Genomic DNA, 21,903 nt, shown 5'->3' with positions numbered 1-21,903 from the left:
TCTGATTAGTAAATAAATAAATAAATGTATCTAATTACTGCATGTCGTTTTTACAAATCCCAAAACATATTCACTGATACTTAATATTATTAATTAGAATTTAAAATACGTCTTCTTTTAAAAAAACGGTGACGTCACCAACACGGCGGTATCAAACTTCAATAGTACATAATCACCACCCTGTGGTCAATGGTGGTTGGTTTACCGTCCAATTAGTTAAAAGGGAAAATAATTCAGTCGTTTTTACAAATTCCGCAACATACTTATTACATTAAATTACGTCTTGTTACGAAATGAAGCCGATGATGTGACGTCACCATCACTGTTCTCCTGCTTCTTCTTCGTTTCTATAAGGCGGTATCAAACCTGAATAATATATAACCGCCACCCTGTGGCTTGTGAGGGTTCGCGTTCAGCAGTGTTGCTAATTTGTCGATTTTGTCACTAGATCTGGCGACATTCCAATCCCACTTGACAACATATTTTCTCAAATGTGACTAGTGACAAATCTAGCGATTTTTTCTGGCGTCTTTGGGGAGTTTTCTTGAATTTGGCGACTCAAAAGTGAAAGCACATATTGTTTTACATATTGTGTTCTCACTGAGCAACAACGGGTGCTGCTGACAGCTCTGATAAGCACATTGTGTGAATTACACACATTTAGGAGGAATCTCTGACCAAGGAGGGGTGCATGCAATTTTCGGCAGGTTCAAAATCCGCCCTGCCGAGAATTGCATGCAGCCCCTATTTCTTGTTTGGGACATTTTGAGATGAAATGATGCTGTCCACGTGAGAGGAGGGTTTCTTTGAAGCACATCGTGTGAATTACACACGTGTAGGAGCCATCTCTGACCAACGAGGGGTGCATGCAATTTTCGGCAGGTTCAAAATCCGCCCTGCCGAGAATTGCATGCACCCCCTATTTCTTGTTTGGGACATTTTTAGATGAAATGATGCCAACTACGTGAGAGGTGGGTGTCTTTGAAGCACATCGTGTGAATTACACACACGTAGGAGCCATCTCTGACCAAGGAGGGGTGCATGCCAATCTCGGCACGTCCAAAATCCGCTCCGCAGAATACTGCATGCCTGCCCCTCTTTTGTATAAATGAATGAGCTTGGTACATATTTTCAATATTTTGGCATTAGGTTGTTGATGTGTGAATGAGCAGAGCGCCGTCAAGTGCAACAGCTTTCTTTTTAATTTTCCACAAAGGCACTGGTTGGGGAGTCTGTCAGCCCAACCAAAAGAATATGAAACAGGTGAGGACGACTGTTGCATCACGCCTCATTCACTGTCTGCTAACAACTCTTCCTGGTGTCTTGGTCACACTTGCTTCGTTTCATTTGTAATGCAGTAAAGGTTTGCCAGCTGCTGACCATAAACTGAACAGGTAATTACGTGCCACATTTGTAATTTGTCATTTGTAATACAGAAACAAATAAATCGAGGGACAACTGTGTAACAAAGTGACACAGCTACATTGTGAATGTCTAACCTGCTACTCTCACCGCGTTTCTGGATATGCTAGAATCAAATTCTGCGACATATCTAACAAATATAAAGCCAAGAAATTCGTGCTTCGGGTGCCGTATAGTTACCCATAAAGCTGACAAAACGTACCATCGCTTCATTATCATGAAGTACTGTGTTGTAAGAATAGCACGGCGTCACAAGGTTTGGTTTTCAGCTGAGGGTGTGCATGCAGCTCTCGGCATGAATGAAAAAAGTGTACAGTGCTTCCGCGGAACACTGCCTGGATAAGAGAGGAGCGGGTGTTTATATTTTATTGCCAATTGCTACTCTTTATTTGTAGGATGAAGTGGATTATGTAACAATTCTAAATGTAAGTAATTCATAAACTAATTGCTATTACATATATTCACCAGAAGAGTGTGCTACTCATGAACCACACCGAGTCATGTAAATCAGCCATAGAATAAACGCAGCATAATCTGTTATTCACTGTTTAGTTGTGCTAATTTTAAAAAGGTCTCAATAGCTATTGGTGTTTTTACTCACTTTTTTGTCGCTCCTACGAGGCTATGCTTTTTCCTCCAGCATTTTACAACGTCATATGCAAAAGATATGCAAAATAGATGATGATGTCATTTTGCGACTTCTAGGACAGCCAATAGCTACTTTTCTTACTGAAACGTTGGCATCAGTAGCTTACAGTTGGCAATTAGTTGTACTGTTTCTGCTTCTCTGCAACGATCATGATGTTTTTTCATAATATGTAGTGTATTATATCAATATTATACATAGTGTATTACATGTACTATCATTATTATTATTACATATTATCATCCTGGTGACAATTGACTCACCCCTTTTGCCTTATGACTCCAACAATGGTGATAAAAAGAAGTGTCTCTTTTATTTCTTCGGTTATTTTTTTAATAATATCATTTTTATTGTTTTAACTTCTGTGCAGCCCAGATTTGTTTTAAATGCTATGATTGTAAAGTTTGTTCATTTCCTTCGACTTCTACATGTCATCCATCCATCTTGCCGCTTATCCTCGCTATGTTTGCGATCTCCCGCAGAAATTCACAATAATATTAATAATAATAAACTAAACTGTTGCCATTACATCCAAACTAATTGCACGTGTATCCCTGAGGCTTGACTATTTCACATATGAGGTATAGGGGTATACTGCAAAGCGAGTTTAGTGGGTTAGCAAGGTGTATTGAGTCTAAAGCCGGGCTTGCCTGTACAGTGAAGGTAGCTTTCTTATAAAGTTGCTATATCACCATGGTAACTTAGGCTAAATTCATAACCTTGTCCCGACCAGGTTAATAATAAGGACATAATCAGGAGGGAATAATATATTCTAATATTCTGTCAACGGTCCTCCCTCGCTTTATTGGTGGCGACAGTGTTGCTTTTGGCAGTGATAATCTTTCTGAACTCCTCATAACGCTCCATAATAATTACTTGCTCATCTGGTGTGAAATACACCGGCTGGGATCACTTTGTTTTTGCACGCAAGTAGAATAAATGACATCAAACGCCCCCTTTTATGTGAACACGCACTGAGCACAAAGCTCAGAAAGTTGAGATATTTGGACAATAAAAAAAATCAACAGACAAAATGGAAAAGAGCAGAAATTTTACCTGAGTAATATTAAATATTAAGAGAAAAAATAGTTTTCTAATGAGAAAAAAGTTGCAATTTTATGACAATAAACTTGTAAAATTAGAAAAAATATATTTTAGTAACAAACTTGAAAAATTTGTAAAATCAGAAAAAATATAATTTTAGTAACAAGGTTGAAATCATTTTTTTTTTACAGATATAAAATTATAATTACGAGAAGAAAATTTACAGGAACGCTGAAATTAAATAGTTGTGAAATAAAAAAAACAGCAGAAATGGAAAAAACAGCTGTAATTTTACAGGAATAAAGTCTAAATATTAAGAAAAAAAGTTATCATCGAATGAAGAACAAAAGTCACAATTTTACAAGAATAAACTTATATTATTATGGAAAAAACTTCTTGAGCTACATAGCATATCTTAACATATCTCTACAGTATGTGTTGGTTTACAAAATATCAAAGTGGCCCTCGCATCCTTTCATTTTTCAGAATGTGGCCCTCGGTGGAAAAAGTTTGGACACCCCTGCGCGAGACAGAAATCTGAAACTGACCAAATTAAAAGTTTGTTGCAGGCGCTGATAGAAACAGACGCCCACATGGACTGCATGACTTTGTATTTTATTCACTTACACACACAAAAAAGTTGATTTACACTCTCTAAACACTACACCCCCCCCCATATGTCTGATTTGAATAAATTGCCCTAAGCTTGCCCTGAAGTATACTCTCATTGCAAACGACACAGGGCCACAGGGACCTTTTAGTTGAAGGAGCTAGTTCCCAGGAAAACAATACCAGGTGCCTTTGGTTTCTCAGGAACCGTTGACTTGCCTCGTTTTTCCTACACCTCTCCCCCTACCCGCATGCTTGCATGTCAGTACACAAGTTCTTGTGGCGCAACCCATACCTTTACTTTTGTATTTCTTGTGTTTTTTGCATGTCATGCTTTGTTTTGCAGGTAGCTTTGTCTGGTGGCTGGGGGCAGAGCAACGAGGCAGGTGGGTAAGGCCAATTAATGAAATCAATCATAAACCCTGTAGCATCACCAGGGCGATGCAAGAGTCTTCCTCATGGTTTCCCTGTGTTCTGACTCGTCTCTTATGTGCCACTTCTTCTGTGCTCTCGTTTGCTTGCTACTAGCTTCGATACTAAGTCTAGTTTCCAGCTTTTTGGGCGTTCGGTCATTGACATATCACGTTCCTCCTGATTATGTTACAGTGAAGTTCATAAGGTGGTTCCAGATCTCAGAATGACAGCAAACAAACAATAATAAGTATAATAATAATAAAGTAGATAATACATCAAAGTATTATTATCACAGTGGTTTTTCACAGATCCACTGGGATCTGGTAATGCAACTAAAATCATTCAAACCGAGGAAATTCGTCATTGTACGAAGTTCACCACAGTCTTCGCCTCCAAAAGCTCCATCAGGCTGTCCAAGGGCCCATTCCAGCCTATAGGAAGAAAGCAAAACATTAATGGGAAAGACGTGTATATGGTGACTGCTTAGACTGCCAGTCTACTCGGGGAGAAACGCCAATCTCCATGATGCACTCTCATCGTCCAGCTGGGAGTACAAGGTGTCACGTTACCCCTTTTCTTCCAGTCTTGTATTTTAGATTTGTTCCACCTTTCTGGTTTCTTTTTGTTTTTCTCCTCAAAGTCTTTTACTTCCTGTATGGAGCAACAAGACACCCCTGCAGCTGCTTTCCAATTCGGGTGTTCTTAAGCACAGCGGTTGCAGCAGGAACACATCGGATTGTTCCTGTTTGACCGTGTGTCAAAAATAGACATTTTCATGGGCGTATCAGTTATGTACTCGTGGTCCCAGAACATAACTCCCCGTATTGACACCAAGGACACAATTCAAACATGTTCATTGTGAGGTGTAATCACTTGTGTTGTCGGCTATTTTGACAATAATGAATGTATGCTGACTCATTTTCAGAAGACATTTAACGCGGTTAATCAGTTCCAGACTGTAACAAGTGAATTTCCGCAAAGTAGGATTTGTTATTTATAAATCTAATGTTTCCATAGTTAACATCAAAAAATCCGTTTATGACCTTCTAAATAAGTTTTTAACATTATGAGAGCCCTCTAGACATGAAATAACACCCAGATAGTGACCTCTACACTCGTATTACCCAATATAGTAGACAAAATGAGAGACAATAGGACTAGAAAATTTAGACTCGTACGTTAGCTATGGGGGAGTTCCTTGTTGTTGTTCCTATTTTCCGGTTTCTATACTTCCTGCGGTGGCAAATGCCACAGCAATGTAACATTACTCACATCTAGTAATCAGTGTGGAATACTGCATATCACAACATGTCTTTGAATGAGCCTTCTGAATGCCTTATATTTGTATTATAAACATTTTTATGCTTGAAAATGCTTAATTCTGGCTAAAAATATGTAAAATTTACTAAAATAAGCATTTTTTTCCTAGTAATTGGCCATAGTCAACCACAAAACAGCAATCATTTAGTAATTAATATCATTTGAAGGCACGAATGGTAAGTCTATGAATCCATGTTGCTGTCGAAGCTGCACACTGATTATTTATCCAAATTAATTTCTACATCAAAATGCTGCAGAGTTCAACAATAAATATTGTTGTTTTTTTGTTTTTTTTTAAGGCTCACTTGTCTTTGACTGGTGTTCCATCCACCCAGATCCAATTTCCCTCCTGATCCCTGTCAGACATTCCAATCCATGCTGTCTCGGTGAATCCGGTGAGAAAAGCCTGCCACAACACAAACGTTCAAAGATGACTCTCTGATTTCAACTGCCAAAGACACAAACACACACGCACACACACACACACACACACACAAGGCCTATAAAACATTATGACTAAAACTCTTCAAGTGTACTGTATCTTTTATTTTTAATATACAGCATGGTACTCACCAACCTTAGTAAAAATGACTAAATATTTTGCATATACACGCCTGATCAAAATTTTAAGACCATTTTGCAAGAATTTACATTTTGCACTGTTGGATCATAACGAGTTTAAAGTAGAGCTTCAAAATACAAAAAGTAGAAATGGGAGTGAGACAAAAAAAAATTTGAGTAAGCAATGCCTTTGCAAACAACCATTAAAGTGAAAAAGGCTGTTCACCAGCTGATCAAACGTTCAAGATCACAGCCTTTAAAAGCCAAAAATCTGGATGCAGTGTCATTTTCTGTCAGGTATTCACACTGTCATGAACTCTTGATGGCAAAAGATCTGATTGCATGTCCGTCCTCGGCCCAAATGAAGGTTTCTGGTGCCGAGTGCAATCCTATAACTATCAGATATCACCTGGAAGAGAAGGGATTTAAGAACAAAAACAACTCCAAAGGCCTTGAGAGCACCAAGCATGGGACACATTGAAATGTGGAGGAAAGTTTTATTGTCCGATTCGAAAAAAATGGAACCTTGACGGTCCTGACAGCTTCCAAGGTTACTGGCATGACAAGGAGATCCCACTTGAGATCACAGTACAGATCACGGCACAGTGAAGGGGGCGCCGTCAGTGGCTCAGGAGGTAGAATGGTTTGATACTTGCTCCCTCCACCGAGTCCCTGCTGTTGTGTCCTTGGGCAAGGCTTTTCACCCACACTGGTGTATGAATGAGAATGAATGTTTGGTAATGGTCGGAGAGGCCAGGCACTGTTTCTACCCCAGAGCAGCTGTGACTACAGATGTAGACTACCACCACCAGTGTGTGAATAAGGAGTGAATTAATAATGGGTTCACTTCAATGTGAAGCACTTTGGGTACCTAGAAAAGCGCTATATAAAATATAATCCAATGTTATTATCATGATGATCTGGGGTGCTTTTTCCTTCAATTGAACAATGGAGCTTCAGGTTGTGCAGGGGCGTCAAACAACAGATGGTTATGTGCAGATGTTGCGGGGGGCCTTGTCTGTGTGGTAATGACTGGGTTTTTCAACAGGACGAGGCAAAGGACTTCTTCCAGAGGAATAACCTCACTCTTTTGGACCATCCTGCATGTCCCCATGATCTAAATCCAATTGAAAACATTTAAGGATGGATCGCAAGGGAAGTTTGCAAAAATGGACAGTTTCAGAGAGTGGAGGCCCCCTATGAAGCCATCTTCACCACCTGGAGCAACATTCCCACTAGGCTCCTGGAAACACAGGCATCAAGCACGCCCAAACCTATTTTTGGTTTGAGTACGTGGGGTTGTGGGTGGGTGGGGCAACCAAACACACACACACACACACAACTCATATGTTATTGTAAATGAAAGCTCTGATATTACAATACACACGTTGACGTAACCCAGGCAGAAAAGACGACCAACATGTGGCATATGAACGCTGAATCTGGCCAACGAGCAAACAAAGACATTAAAAATCTAGCAAAACATTGGCGAGCAAGTCCGGGCGCTTGTGGAGTGACAGTGGGGACGGCCAATCACACGTTAAAGGGAAGCAGGCTTCATCTAAAGCGGCCGTTTTCCACTTGGTCCTAGTGCTTGACAGTCCCCTTTTAAATGACATGTGTCCCCCCCACACCCCAATTAGGTCCGTGCCCCTTTATTTACTTTTACAAGTTAGCATGTAGATTGCCGTTTTGTCTTATTTGCAGAAAGATACCTGCTCCTGTCTGCTGTTGATGATGACCAGATCAGCATCCCTCTGCAGACAGTCCTGTCGGCTGTCGTCCCAACTCTTCCTCCGCGTGGAAAAGTAGTAACAGCTGAACCTGAACAGGAGCCAGTCTTTTGGACAGCCCTCCCCTGTCTCAACTGCACAAAGACCAAGTCTCTCTGAATACACTTGTCAGATTAAAAAGTTACACAACCCTTAGCAGACCTTGGTCAGTGAGAGATACAACATTAGAATATTCTTGCAGCAAGAAGAAAAAATCATGTTAGTCATATACTGCAGTACATTATTATCCGTACATTATAGCGATCTAATTTATCTTATTTATTGTGTATTATGTAAAACTAAGACATGAATAACATCAAATAAAAAAAAAACACAAAATGAATGCCGACCCACCATCCACCTGTTCAAGTTCCAGCCAAGTTTTTCCAGAGAGATTATTACATCGCTGTTTGACGTGTGTGGAAAAAGGCAGTGTGCTAGCATGAATTAACTTGAGACAAATGTGCACACTAGCACTCAAAAAGTCACTAAAACTTACCTTTATGCATTCCCACATAGTATCAGCATTTGACACCAAATATGCGGTGAAAGAAAAATGGTAAAAATACAGTAGTCGTCGATCTGTGCGGCAAGAGATGAAGTTAACGCACGCACAATGGACATGCGTCAAGTGAGACGGATGTAACAGAGAGAATCCGGCCAGTTTTCAAAATAAAACATTAAAAAAAATTAAATAATGGAAATTATTTTTTCTTTCTGTGCGGCCCGGTACCAAATGACCCACGGACCGCTGTTATACTGTATATAGTACACATGCAGTACGTATGTATGCATAACATACTGGACATACATCATACAAAAAACTTTAATTTATAATTCATTCATGAATAGACAATAAACATATTATTTTTATTCTATTTAAAACATAATTCAAATGATTAAATATTAGGGGCGTCATGGGACACTTAGTTCATGAGACGAAACAATACACAAGATTGGGTCTCCGAGAACGAGACGAGACGATATTTTAACAATACTTTGGACATATATGAAAAATATATAATAGATTGGAATCTACTAATTTCATTTCTACTAAATAACACTCTTCCGCACTCTGTGTGTATACTACCGGCCCCGCCTCCACCCACCGAGAGAAAGACTGTACGACTGACAAAAGGGTTCACTCCGTTCATGCCATTGTTCTATGGAACAAACGCTTCCAAGGTGCTGAAACCAAGAGTGAACTCTCTTCCTGCCTGTCTGGAGGCGAGAGACAAGGAAAACAGACACGCATGCACATGGTAATATATCAAATTAACAAATTCATTTTTAGTCATTGTTTGATTTGTGTATTTTTGTCCCAGGCCTAGTGCCCACAAGACCTTTTTTTTATTGTGAACGAGAAATCTTGTCGCTTTTCAATCTCACGACTTCTTGTGACACCCCTATTAAATATAAATACAATTATGTATATATAATTACTGGATAAAATAAACATGTTAAAATTATTAAATATTTTTTTTAAAAGAGGAAAATATTTCTTTATATTATGTAATTTAAAAAAAACTTACATGAAAAAAAAATATTTCGTTGTATTTTATTATTTCTTCATGGCTGAAAGGTAGCACAGATCAATATTTGCCATAGAAAAAAAGTGGTGAGGGTGCAGTGAGGGACATTAAACACCCTCTATAGTCGCCATCTTGGGCACAAAGCGAAAAGGGAGGGGCTAACTCGAGTGGTTGCAATTCACCATGAAAAAGGGAAGAAGCGGATAAATATTATGATCACAATTTCAGGTAAAAGCACAATGACTAATGGATGTGGCACAGCGGTGCAAAATGTGCGCACTCAGGAATTGAAGTGTACTGACGGAAGAATTCCATTCGAGAGACATATATTTACACATATTTGTCCACCTTTAGGAGCTGCCTCACTGCGACCCAGTCTCAGGGTGATGTTGAGAACTGCTTGAAGAACGCAGAGAATTCCAAAGGCCAGCAGAAACACGTGCATATGTTTGGATTCTGTACAACACACATGCACATAAATACGGTATAATAACCACCTACGGAAATAAATTAAACATTAAGTCTCACTTAAATTCATATTTTAAAAGCACAGCAACCCAACACAGTGCATTTGTGTTGCTATGGTAACAGCCAGGGGTGTGGACTTGAGTATATCATCAAAGACTTGCAGCTCGACTTGGAATTTAACATCAATTACTCTGGACCATTCAAAGTATTCAACTAACATGATCATTATTATGGAATTTCCAGTAAGAGAACATACTTTCTCTTTGAATCGGCCTCACTGAATGCACCAATCAGGTATAAAAACAACTACGTTTTGTCACATTTGCCTTATTTTACTTTAAAAATTACCAACTAAAAACGATTCAAAATGCGTTCATTGTATTTGTAAATGTGTTACTTTGCTAAAAGTGCATTTTGTTTGGGAGACTTGAGTGCTTTTGAAGTGAAATTCAACAAGCAGTCAGAGACCAGCATGAATAATTGCATACAACGAAACAGTAATGTGACAAACCGAGCAGGGCTTCCAACTCTCATACACTGACATCAAAGATTACCGTAGTGTGGCCCATGCTCCCTGGGGAGATGTTAAGAGGCACTTTAGCTTGCTTAAAGGAAGGCATCTCTTTAACAGGGCAAACAATAACCAGCAGTGAACACACACACACAGTGAGTACTGGTTGTGTGATGGTAAACCCAACTGGACCAACCATACATTTGCCCCACACGCCATGGCAGCCCTAACTTAGCAGCGTTTGAAAGCTAACACTTAGCCGTTCCAACAGTAGTATCATTCCTCCATCACTAAAACTCACTGAACAAGCAGCTTCATTTACTTTTACCCAGTGTTTTTTTCTAGCAAGCCTTGCTAGCTCAGGGTTTAAGAAGTCATACAAAAACAAACCTACTTGGTGGAGTCTTTTCTGTTTTGCTGTCATGTTCATTTTTTGGAAATTGCTCATATTCACCAATTTCAACGCTGACTTGAGGACCATGAGATTTAAACACGACAGCCATGTTGACGCAGATGTAATGAGATATGCTGGATGTGGCGTAGTGTAGGAGGAACTCGAGCTATTCCAACATATCCTTCCTGTCACAAGCCTACCTGTCTCATTGCTGTTTGTTGCTGCATGCTACAGTATTTCTTTGGAGAAATGTCATTGAGTAGAGTCCAAAACAAACAGCTGCTGATGTTTTAGATACTAAGCTAATCTAAAGAATGTTTGAATGAATAATGAGAATGCAGCTCTTACACATACAATTGGGTGGCTGTGCAACAAAATTGCAAAGGGTTTTTCCAATCAGAGAGCTTAAAATGATGACCTTAGGTACACAGCAGCCCTACCAAGGGATTAACAGGCCTCTCTACAAAAATGTGGATCATTCTTGAAAATCATCTGATTAATTGTATTTTGTTTTAAATTGTGAATTGCATGAAAACATAGTTTTTCTTTAATAAACACAGGCATTTACAAGTGATCCCAAAATTAGGAACAGTACTGTACATATACTGTACATACATTTGCATGCAAAATGAGTCTACCCTCATTGTAAATTCTATTTACAAGTACCGTTTATAAACTTAAACACATCTATTACAAATGGTCACTACTTTGAAAAACAAAACAAAACAAAAAAAGGCCACCCACTGAAGGTTTGTATACATTTTCAAAATAAATTTAATTTACAGATTGGGGTTTAATTCCAAGTGACTATATGTTTATACTGCCAGCAAGGCTTAAAGGGCCTGTATGCAACTGGCTCAAGATTTTTCCATCCAAAAAACCACCACCACCGGCTAGCATATGTTACTAATAGTGGTTTAAGAGAACAGATTGTACAAAATATATATATATTTTTCACAGTTATTAGTGAACTGCATAAAAATGGTCATAAATTTGCATTGGTGTGTGTGTGTGTGTAGCCGGGAAAACCTCTGCATACAGTCCCTTTAATGTATGGCCAGTATGCTGGGTTTCACTCAGGAGGAGGGGTGGGCGGAGGAAGTTCTGAGAATGGCACAGAGTTTGGCAGCCAGGGTGTAGAGGAGTAAGACGGATTAAAGAATGATGGGGTTGAATAAGGGAGAAAGGCTAGTGGGGGTGGAGGGTGGGGTGGATAAAGGTAGGGAGCCGGGGGGTACATGGGAGGAAAATGTGCGTGTTGAGGCGACGGATGAGAGTGAGGAAATGGTGGTTGGACGTTCTGGTTCAAGCTCTGGTGGCTGAACTGAGCCCCCGTTTGTTTTCCCGTTAAACCTGTGACATCATGGCGATGCTGCTTATGGTGTGCAGTGCCCTGAGCACAATTTTCTATGAGAAAGAAAAAAAAAAGAAAAAAGATACAACCATGTTAGAAACTTTTACTTTTTTTTCCTAGTAGCTCGCAGCTCTCTTTAAAAAAAATAATCCTTGGCATATTGCAGAAATAAAATGTATTAATTATTAATGAGCTATATTATTAGATATGACTAGGGGTGTCTTAGAATAATCGACTATTCGATTCGGAAGAGTCTGATTCGACTATCAATTTCACCGTTGAATCATATACAAATGTCATGTGATCACGACTGTACCATTCTAACTATATGGGGTGTGGCCACAGCCGTTGCTGAGCATACATTTCTACAAAGAACGTCTTTGTTTTTGCTAGAAATAGCCTATTTTGATACATCCATCCATTCATCTTCTACATATACCGCTTGTCCTCACTTGGGTTGCGGAGGTATGCTGGAGCCCATCCCAGCTGACCTTTGGATGGGAGGCAGGGTACACCCTTGGATTGGTCACCACTCAATCGCAGGGCACATACAGACAAACCATTCGTACCTATTGCCAATTTCGAGGCTCCAATTAACCGAACATGCATGTTTTTGGCGTACCTTTGCACCCCTAATTTTTCCAAAATACAGGATTATTTATCTTTATGCGTACCTGTGTAATTCTTCTGCTTCTTTTTGGAGTTTTTCACTCTCTTAGCCTGCTGCTCCTTCTCGTCATCACTGTAGTCTAAAGCCTGGGGGGTAGAACAACAATGTTTAACTTTATTTATACAGCACATTTTATAAACACTGTTTCCAAAGTGGTGCACAGACTAGTAAAACCATAAATAATAATGAGAAAAAGTACAAATTACGACAGTAAACACTAATAAATCAAAGACAAAGACATCTAAAACAAGAAGTAAAATAATAAAAGCAATAAATACAAAAATTAGGTAAAAATAAAAAACAAAACTAGGATAAATAAAACCAATTAAAACAAGCAACATGAAGGTGGAACACATTTGAAATATGTATTACTGCAATCCCAAGATGATCCCTGTGGTCATACAGAGCTTTGAAATAGTCAACTCTTGATATATCAGCTGTAATCATCATTAAGTCCAATAATATCAGGAGATAAAACAAGTACACTCCATGGTGTAACTGTTTTCCACCTGAATCACTGCACACAAGGGTGGGAATTGGGCAAAACATGCTGTATTGCTATTATTTTTCACAAAAATACACCACACGATGCAGCTGTTATTATACTCAACAATGGCCCATTAAGTCAGACTGAAATTTCAACAATTACAATGAAAATTGGTACACCTTTAAGGGACCGACAAAGCACATCTGTAAAAAGCGAGCAAGATGGCAATTAAGTGCCCATAAGTCTAATGATTTATTTATATATACACACACATACATATATATATATATACATATACATATATATATATATACATATACATATATATATATATATATATATATACATATACATATACATATACATATACATATACATATACATATATATATATATATATATATATATATATATATATATATATATATATATATAAAATGAAGATATATCCATTACATGTGTTAATGGATGTCTGACGAAGCATTTTGAACCAAGCCCATAGGGGGCGCCACAAGGGTAATTAATAGTCTTCAGAAAAAAATAAAATCATGGGTTGTCTTAATTTTTTCACATGATTGTATATCAGGAAACCAAGCAGTTTGAGATTTGTTACAAATTAAGTCAGAAATGCTGTCAAATAAGGTTGGGATTTGTGCTTTTAAGCTTTTTACTGTGCAACATTTGGTCAAACTGCCAGTTTGAACCAAAACCAAACATGATCCTAAAGTGCTTTGGTCCAGATCACGGTACCAAAATGCAAAACTGAAGGGTCTTAAAAGGGATAGTTTGGATTTGTTGACATGAAGTTGTATGATATCCCCATCAACAATCTACACAAACAGTGACTTACTCCCCCAATTGGTCCTGTGAGTCCAGTTCTGGTCGGAGATCCGTGATGAGGAACGTAGTTCCGCTTAGTTGCTGGGGCCATTTAAGTAAAGAGTTTGGCTTCTCAAAGCAATATGCGTTCAAACGAGTAATACAGTTGCATCACAAAACTACCGTCTCAAAAAAAAAAAACCCCAAAAAACAAATCAGACCTCACAAAATGCTCACACTGTCACCTGTGCATTCATATGGACGTGATGAGACGCTCGCATCTTCTTCCGCTGTGTAACACATACGTAAACAAGATGGCTGCAGCGCTCTGTCATGGAAAAAGAGTGGCATTACCAGAGCGTCTTCATCACATATGCATCAATGCACAATGTGCAGCGATACAGCGGGGGACAAATATAACGCTGAGCGTTTTGTGCGGTGAAATGTTCTTGAGGAGGCATTTTTGTGATGCAAATGTATTACTCTTTTGAACGCATATTGTTTTGAGATGCCAAACTCTTTACTTAAATGGCCCCAGCAACTAAGCGTCGTCATGGATCGCCGACCCAAACTGGACTCACGGGACCAATTGGGGGGGTAAGTCACTGTTGCTGTAGTACACTGCTGATGGGGATGTCATACAACTTCATGTCAACAAATCCAAACTATCCCTCTAAGAGAAATGAAGCCATAAGTCTCTGAACAAAACATTTTTTTTCCCTTAACAATTCGCTCAGTCTATGACATCTTGGGCAGTTAATGCAGATGTTGACGTTGCATAGCATACCTCTTCTGGTGGTTCTTGGTCATTTTTCCAGGATGCATCTGAGCCTTTTAAACTGCAGAAAAAAGATTTTTACTTTAACACAATCCTTGTGTACAGTGGTGAAAATAAATATTTAATCCTCTGCTAAATTCATAAGTATTTTGAATTGTTTTCTGCATGTAAAACTATGCTTATAAAACTACAAAATGTGGCTTTCTGGAACGGATTAATTGGCTTTACATTATTTCTTAAAGGAACAATTGATTTGGTTAGAGCTCGTTTCGGTTACAGTTGGACCTTCTGGAACGACCTTTCATCGCAATGATCTAACCAAATTATGTACTTCTAAATTATGAACTATTACATACGTCAGGGCTGACTTTTCCCCCACTGAGGGCAGCATACTGAAAAGTCAAAAGATGTGGGCGACATTTTGATGTTTGTATATATTGTTTTTCTATTTTGTAAAAAGGCTAAACAAAACAGTATTACAGACAAAGCTTTGTGTTATTATTTGTAAACAGTATAAACAGTCAAGCCTTTTCTCTTTACATAGTGATTTTAGCTCTATTTTCCACATTTTGGTGTGTGTGTGTGTTTTTGTTTAACTATATTTCTACCTTGTGCTGGGGCCCAATAAAAATCGAGTCACAGGCTGCCAATGGCCCCTAGACCGCACTTTGGACACCCCTGGTCTAAGTGAAAATTGAAAGAAATGTGTTCTACTAAAAATTGTACGTACATGGGTTTGTAACTGTGCATGCATGCACCCCAAATGGAACTGTAGAGCAGCAGTTGTATTACTGGTTATGCTGCGTGCATGCACGTGTTTGTTTCATTATCCGTAAGCCATGCCTCCATACCCAAAAGCTGTCAACCAAGGGGAAACACTGGACAGATTTTGATTCTATAACTAATCTCATTACAGTCCACCAGTGCAAAATCTGAATACTAGCAATTTTCTCCCCAATAATAAAAGTAAAGTACATAAGTATGTGTGTGAACTTACAGTTGAAGTTGTTGTATGAGGATATATCCTGTGTACTCTTCCATATCTGGTGCATAATAAACAGTCAATCCAAGTGTCAGGCCCTTGCTGCTTAACTCCTCAGGAGAGTTAAAGCGCAAAACATAGAGAGGACTGGAAACAGGACCAAATACTTCAAAAACCTTGGAAACAGAAAAAGGGAATGAATGGAAGTTGGTTTCCTGCTTACCCACAACATAACAATTTTGCTTAGAGTAACAAAAACAAGGCTGAATAAGATGCTGCAGTCAAGAATTTGAATATTTGTAAAAGGTGGTAGGTGTTAACTCTCATGCTATTGTTGCACACAAATGAGACCTTTTTATGACATGATTTCTGGATGGCAATCTGTTGGATGAGTGAATGTAACAAAGTCATGGAAAAGTGACACAATTCTTAAGATTCAGAAATTAATTTCCAATGTTCCCCCGAATATGTAGGAGCAACTTCATCGGAGCAAAGCATGATTTGGTCTGCACCAGGATTCAAAATGTCAAAACTTCTACTTAATGTACCAAACAAAAATGTATAAACACAATACAAATCAAACACGTTCCTGTTAGTAGCCAACCTTGCCCAAAGCCAGTCGATCGGCTCGAAAAATGATGCTGTCATCGGTCAAAGGGGGTGTGTCTTTCAGAGACTGGATTATTGCTGCAGAGACAGCGCATCAAGATTTACATTACTAAGTACACAAAAATATCTATGATCGGTACAATGATTATTTACCAAGCTGCTGTATGACGCTGGATACCGTTCCTATTGGTGTTAGTGTTACACCATCTGGCAATGACATGTTCAGCTCGTCCACTGCAGGCAGATCCTGGCCAAAAATGTGAACATTCAGCTTTGAAAAGTGATGGTATTGCATTCATATTTGAGTTAGTGTGTCTGCAGGTTTAACCAAGCCACATTTAAGACTTTCTAAGACCTTTTTTTAAACACTCAACTAGGCCTGCACAATAACCCATAAATCGATTAATCGAACAATAAAAAAAGAGAGAAAAAAAAGAAGTGGATCATTTTGACGGCCTCGATAAACTGACACGTGCATGTATGCGTGTTTGTTTTCCTCGTCTCTCTTTACCACACAGGCTGGATGACAAGAAGGTTCACTCTGCATGTGTCTGTGTGCATTGGTTCTATAGTGGAATGAATGGAGAGAGTGAACCCTCCTGTCAGCCATTCAGCCTCTTGTCCCAGTACGTGGAGGTAGGGCTACTACTGATTGGACACACTGTCATACACAGAGTGCGAGCAGCAAGTTAGCAAGCAAACGCTAATATGAATGAAGGCACAAAAGCGATGGTTTCTAAGCCGAACGACTCAGTCCCAGTGTGGATGTGCAGCTGAGCCTTCGTACCGACAGTCAACGCTTACTGAGGTGTTTGGTCGGCAAAGTAAATATAAACAAAACAGTGTAAAATGGTGCACGCTCACAGACAGTGTCGCTCGTTACATTGCAAAAAAAATGCAACCTTTCAATATGGTTGAAAAGCCAACATTTTGGGAAATGTTTAGAAATTTTGTTAGAAATGTTTGACAGTACGAATTGTCAGGGAGAACGTACAGTACATGTATATGTCCATCCATCCATCCACTATGCCGCTTCTCCTCATTACGGCCGCGGGGGTATGCTGGAGCCTATCCCAGCTGACTTCGGGCAACAGGCGGGGTACATCCAGGACTGGTCGCCAGCCAATCGCAGGGCACATGTACATGTCACAAAGAGCAACTCCTGAACTATATAACAGCGTACAAGAAGACGTGTTTTTCGGACATCAGAAACAGTGCATTTTACTTAGCCACCACTATTGCTTTTGATACGATGTACCGTCATTGTTATGCCAGATAATTAATAAAAAAAAAAATACTTTAAAAAAATGTGCCAATAATACAGATTAGCGACATAAATTTTTAGTCCAATTATCATCCAGCAAAATTTGTTGACCGTGACAAACCTATACAGTATATTGGTGTTCCAATCCTAGCACGGCGCAGCGGTGACAACCTGTCACTGTGAGTGGGGATCCCCTCGAAAATGAGGTTTTATCGTTAGTTGTATGCATTTTTGCACTTCAGATATTGCTGTATCGCGATTGTTTTTTTGTATTAAATTAATATGCAGACTTAAACCATAGCCATCGTGAGTAGACAAAAAAAGTGGAGCTCAAATTCAACCCATTCAAACTGAAGGATGCCAACATCAAACTGGAATAAAAGATAAGTAGGATGACTACTTATTTACTAGTGCTCATGAGAAACTTTGTCAAAATGTGACCCTGCAAAATACACATTTATGACCCGGAATTACTATTAAAATGTATTTATTTATTTATTATAGTCAATATTGAAATTAATTTACAGTAGATGAAAAGGTTTGTTTTTTTAAGTGTGCAGCAAGTAGGGCTTACATGGTTTCAGGTCAAATGCCTGAAGTGGTACGCGACTGTAAAAGGTTTGGGAACCAATGGTATAGACTATTCCCTGGGGGGTGAACCAAAATTGTTCTGCATTTTGGACACCCTGCAGTTTGATATTGTTTTGTGTAACTAGACTCAAAACACCTAAACAGACTGACCTCAAGTAGAAGTTCATCTTTGGTTTTGAAGACAGGTGGTTGGTTTATACCCTCGTCGTCGTCATCATTTTCAAGCACGGGGGCAGGTGAAAATGACAAGGACGAGGATGATGAAGAGGAGCTGTCATTAAAAAGAGACATCATTAACATATTTTTTTTAATCTCAGTCGAATTGCCGTGTGCACTTTGGTACCTGTCTGCATCTTCGGATATGTTCCCGTCAGCATCCTCCATCCTGCACTCTTTGACCAAGGATGGTAGGGCTGACTCAGCATGTTCATATCCACTCGCCTCTGGATGTTCTTGTGTGTTTGACTCAGTGTCCAACCCTTCTTTTTGTGAAGTCACGACTGTCTCGCTCATCTCAGGGGATTGTGTCACTTGCACTCTCTCTTCCATCAGCTGCTCCATCTGAAAAATTTGAACAGAAGATATTTTGCACAGTGTTCCGTTTATTAATGTACTGGTTTAAGACATGTTTAAAGGTTAGTTTTTTTACTCATTTTTAGAGACAGCTTGATGGCTTTCACTTTCTACTCATTCCACCCTTTTTCTTGTCATACTGAACACACTACTTATGGAAAGACATAAAGACCTACCTCCTTAGAGTAATCTTGATTAACATAACTAGGCTGTGTCTCAAATGGAGTACTTCCCTCAGTACAATTCCAAAAATATACAGCGCACAATTATTACTTAGTTACAGAGTGTGCCAATTGTGAGTGTAGTGCTCTCACAAATCCATTACTGTTATTGTGCACTTACTGGAAATGATGATGGCAATATTTACCTACTTCTCTGGCTGTGTTTTAGTGGGCGCACGTCCGTACTTAAACTTGGTACCCTTCAGAACTTAAGTCAAAATCAACATAGTGAGAAAACTACACCGGAACCGACCAAAGTAATCATGGAAAACCTACCTACCGCTTACAGTTCATGCAAGTTTTATTGACAACGCCTCCACACGGAAAGTTGTGTGCTGCAGTGAAATGCGTCCAAGTGAGAACTATGGTTAAGCTGAACTAATGTTCTGCACCACAGAGCCGCGTTTGTCAAAATTGTCCCCCATGCGTGGGGGTGGCCACTGGGGTGACTGGACAGTGACTTAGGGTGGCCACGGCCACCCCGTAGCTCCGCCACTGGTCCTCAGTCACCATTATTTCAAGTTAGTCCCTGCCCTTCCGCCATTGCTATTCCAGCCCTGCGCGCTCACAGTTTTGAGTGAAACATCCGGGTACTGACAGTGCTCTGCATTTTGCCTTACAGTACTTGTGAACGCAATTATGCACTCATAAGACGTAGTGTAACTACGGAAGTGTGCCAAATAAGACCCAGCCACCGCCAGACTACAAAATGTCTCAAAACATTACTTCCAGTCGGTACATAACCACAGCACGATACCGTCTTAAAAAAACGATGCTATGACATTTGGGACAATTCGTCCCTAAACACCTGGCTGTTGCCGAGTTGTGTAAGCCACGCCGTTACAAAAGTGGTCTCACTGAATGCCCAAAACTGTAATGGTAAAAAGGTAACAAGAAACCCAGGAAATGTAGCGGCGTTATATTGTCCTACGCTCAACAGCTACAAACAAGTGACTCAATTATACTTAAACAACAGCTAAGTAACACGAAGCGGGAACAACTTAAAAGCCAAAATAAAAGTTTTATAACAAAGCAACCGATGTAGTAAATGAAACGCTTACCTTTTTAAAATCACATGCAGCGTCAAATGCATTTCCGGGTAAAGCAACGTATTTCCGTCAAGAACTTCCAATATAAAAGCCCGTTGTCTTGCATGTACACAATTTCATTGCCCACTGTGTAAAATATTTCACCACCCTATAGCACAGATTAAATTAAAAAATTGAAAGTCAGATATAACACTAAAATAATTTCAAGGCAGGCTTAATACGACTGAACGCTCGAAGATCCCCCCCACACACAAACCATCGTATTTTATTTTGACATCCACTGACAGAGGTGTGTATAGTCCATGCGTGGCTTGTACACCCCCATGTCTCCATGCGGGTCCTGCTTCTTCCGGACCTGCGCAAGAAAAGGGGGAGGGTGCGTAGCGAGGAGGGGTGGCAATAATGCACATTTTTTTTTGTCCCAAATAGCATATAAAGGGCCACTATAGCCGATACCACGATATTGACACCCATACTGTTTTTTGGTGCATATATATCTCACAAAAGTCCATACACCCCTCAACCATTTTTATTACAGTACTGGACATCTTTTCCAGGGTGAATACTACAAATGAAGCTTTACATATTTGAGAGTAGCCAAATGCCATTTCTATATGATCCTTGAGAGTTTTTTTTTCCTCATCTGAGATACCATTTTTAATCTTTTCCAGGAATAAAAGTGTGCTATGTTGGCTGAATAAAGCCTGTTTTGCACATTTTTGTGTGCCATGTTGGTCAGATGCTTACCTCAGTATTTTTTAATTATTATTTTGTTTATTCTTTAGTAATGACTTGCATCCCCATTATAATCACACACAGGGAACAGCACAATGATTTATTGTAACTTTCACATTCTCATGAAATTTTATCGCAACAAACACCTAAAAAAAACCCACTGCACCTTCCATCACAATTGGCGGGTTTGGTAAATTGCTGACAATGTTCAAATATGTGCTCTGCACTTGTGTTTAATATGCAAATAAAGCATATTTTGTTAGATTTGGGGAAATCCTAAGAAACAATAACAAGTTCCCAAAATCACTAGCAGATACAATCTTTGAAATAAATAAGACAATAGCTAATAATTAAGATAAGATAATATTTTTTTCTGCAACTTTGTGAAAACGGTGTCATGAAATTAAATAATTTTAGTCCGCACTGAGAAGAGAAGTGCAACATATCGATCTCATCACGTTAGTATCGCTCCGATACTGATATATCCTTGGTATCTATTGCTATTGATTCTTGGATCATTGCCAGTTCTAATAGAGACAGAGACATGTCAATTTCCAATATCAGCCAGTGTTTTATTCTTAAGACAGTACTCGTGAATTCATACTTCCAGTTCATCACACCCCCACCTGTCATGTTGGTTTGGTCTGCTTGGCACATGCCGTTTTTAAGAAGTATGCATTCCTTATGCAGTATCAGGGTCCCTTTTCTCAAATTAAAGCAATCTAGGCCTGGAAAGTGACTGGAGTGAATTGTGGAAAACCGCAGCAGCCAGGGAGCATTGCAAACACGTACAGGACGTCCTCGGTTTCCTTTTCTTTGACGCACTGCCCTCAGAAGAATCTGCCTCACACTTTGGAGACATAATGGAGGTTAAAGTGAAAAAGTTAACTGCAAAGCACAACAGTGATGTCTTTACTCAGTACAGCGACACTTAGTACTCTTCTGCCTATGCATTCTTTCCCTGAAGTTAACATTTTTTTTCACTAAATGTCCAAGAAATTTACTTCCTGGTAACTGCATTTACCCGAACTGTAAGTATTTCTTTCTTTTTGACTTTTGGATGAACATGGCCGCAAGT

The 21,903-nt window shown here is 39.3% G+C and overlaps 2 protein-coding genes and 1 long non-coding RNA gene across 7 annotated transcripts; 1 reads left to right on the top strand and 2 right to left on the bottom strand.

Moving 5' to 3' along the window:
- The first annotated feature begins 1,268 nt into the window (after window positions 1-1,268).
- Window positions 1,269-8,585, top strand: LOC129183264 (uncharacterized). 2 transcript variants are annotated; one of them, XR_008570763.1, is made up of 4 exons: window positions 1,269-1,394; window positions 4,068-4,107; window positions 5,755-5,850; window positions 7,724-8,585. It is a non-coding gene; the product is annotated as an uncharacterized LOC129183264 (long non-coding RNA). The 2 variants fall into 2 exon arrangements; XR_008570764.1 differs by lacking the exon at window positions 7,724-8,585 and adding an exon at window positions 7,065-7,266.
- On the bottom strand, window positions 3,437-11,087 carry LOC129183263 (CD209 antigen-like protein E). Of its 3 annotated transcripts, none has more exons than XM_054780317.1 (4): window positions 9,669-11,087; window positions 7,732-7,883; window positions 5,761-5,861; window positions 3,437-4,566 (listed from the first exon to the last, which is right to left on the bottom strand). In XM_054780317.1, exons 1-4 carry the CDS (start codon window positions 9,763-9,765, stop codon window positions 4,425-4,427), a joined length of 492 nt encoding a protein of 163 aa, XP_054636292.1. In that variant the 5' UTR covers window positions 9,766-11,087; the 3' UTR covers window positions 3,437-4,424. The 3 variants fall into 3 exon arrangements, with proteins under 3 accessions (XP_054636292.1, XP_054636291.1, XP_054636293.1); XM_054780316.1 differs by lacking the exon at window positions 9,669-11,087 and adding an exon at window positions 8,143-8,618; XM_054780318.1 differs by lacking the exon at window positions 9,669-11,087 and adding an exon at window positions 8,288-8,618.
- A 166-nt stretch (window positions 11,088-11,253) lies between these two features.
- Window positions 11,254-20,235, bottom strand: naf1 (nuclear assembly factor 1 homolog (S. cerevisiae)). 2 transcript variants are annotated; one of them, XM_054780314.1, is made up of 10 exons: window positions 19,322-20,024; window positions 19,188-19,249; window positions 18,591-18,808; window positions 18,398-18,518; window positions 16,546-16,639; window positions 16,388-16,470; window positions 15,799-15,959; window positions 14,811-14,862; window positions 12,722-12,803; window positions 11,254-12,100 (listed from the first exon to the last, which is right to left on the bottom strand). In XM_054780314.1, the coding sequence occupies exons 3-10, from the start codon at window positions 18,806-18,808 to the stop codon at window positions 11,766-11,768; spliced, it is 1,146 nt and encodes a 381-aa protein (XP_054636289.1). In that variant the 5' UTR covers window positions 19,188-19,249; window positions 19,322-20,024; the 3' UTR covers window positions 11,254-11,765. The 2 variants fall into 2 exon arrangements, with proteins under 2 accessions (XP_054636289.1, XP_054636290.1); XM_054780315.1 differs by lacking the exons at window positions 19,188-19,249; window positions 19,322-20,024 and adding an exon at window positions 20,103-20,235.
- Window positions 20,236-21,903: the final 1,668 nt, after the last annotated feature.

The sequence above is a fragment of the Dunckerocampus dactyliophorus genome, chromosome 6 (assembly GCF_027744805.1).
Source record: "Dunckerocampus dactyliophorus isolate RoL2022-P2 chromosome 6, RoL_Ddac_1.1, whole genome shotgun sequence".
In the NCBI taxonomy this organism is placed as follows: Eukaryota; Metazoa; Chordata; class Actinopteri; order Syngnathiformes; family Syngnathidae; genus Dunckerocampus; species Dunckerocampus dactyliophorus.
The sequence above is the reverse complement of the archived record's forward strand: the minus strand, read 5'-3'. Positions and strand labels throughout refer to the sequence as shown.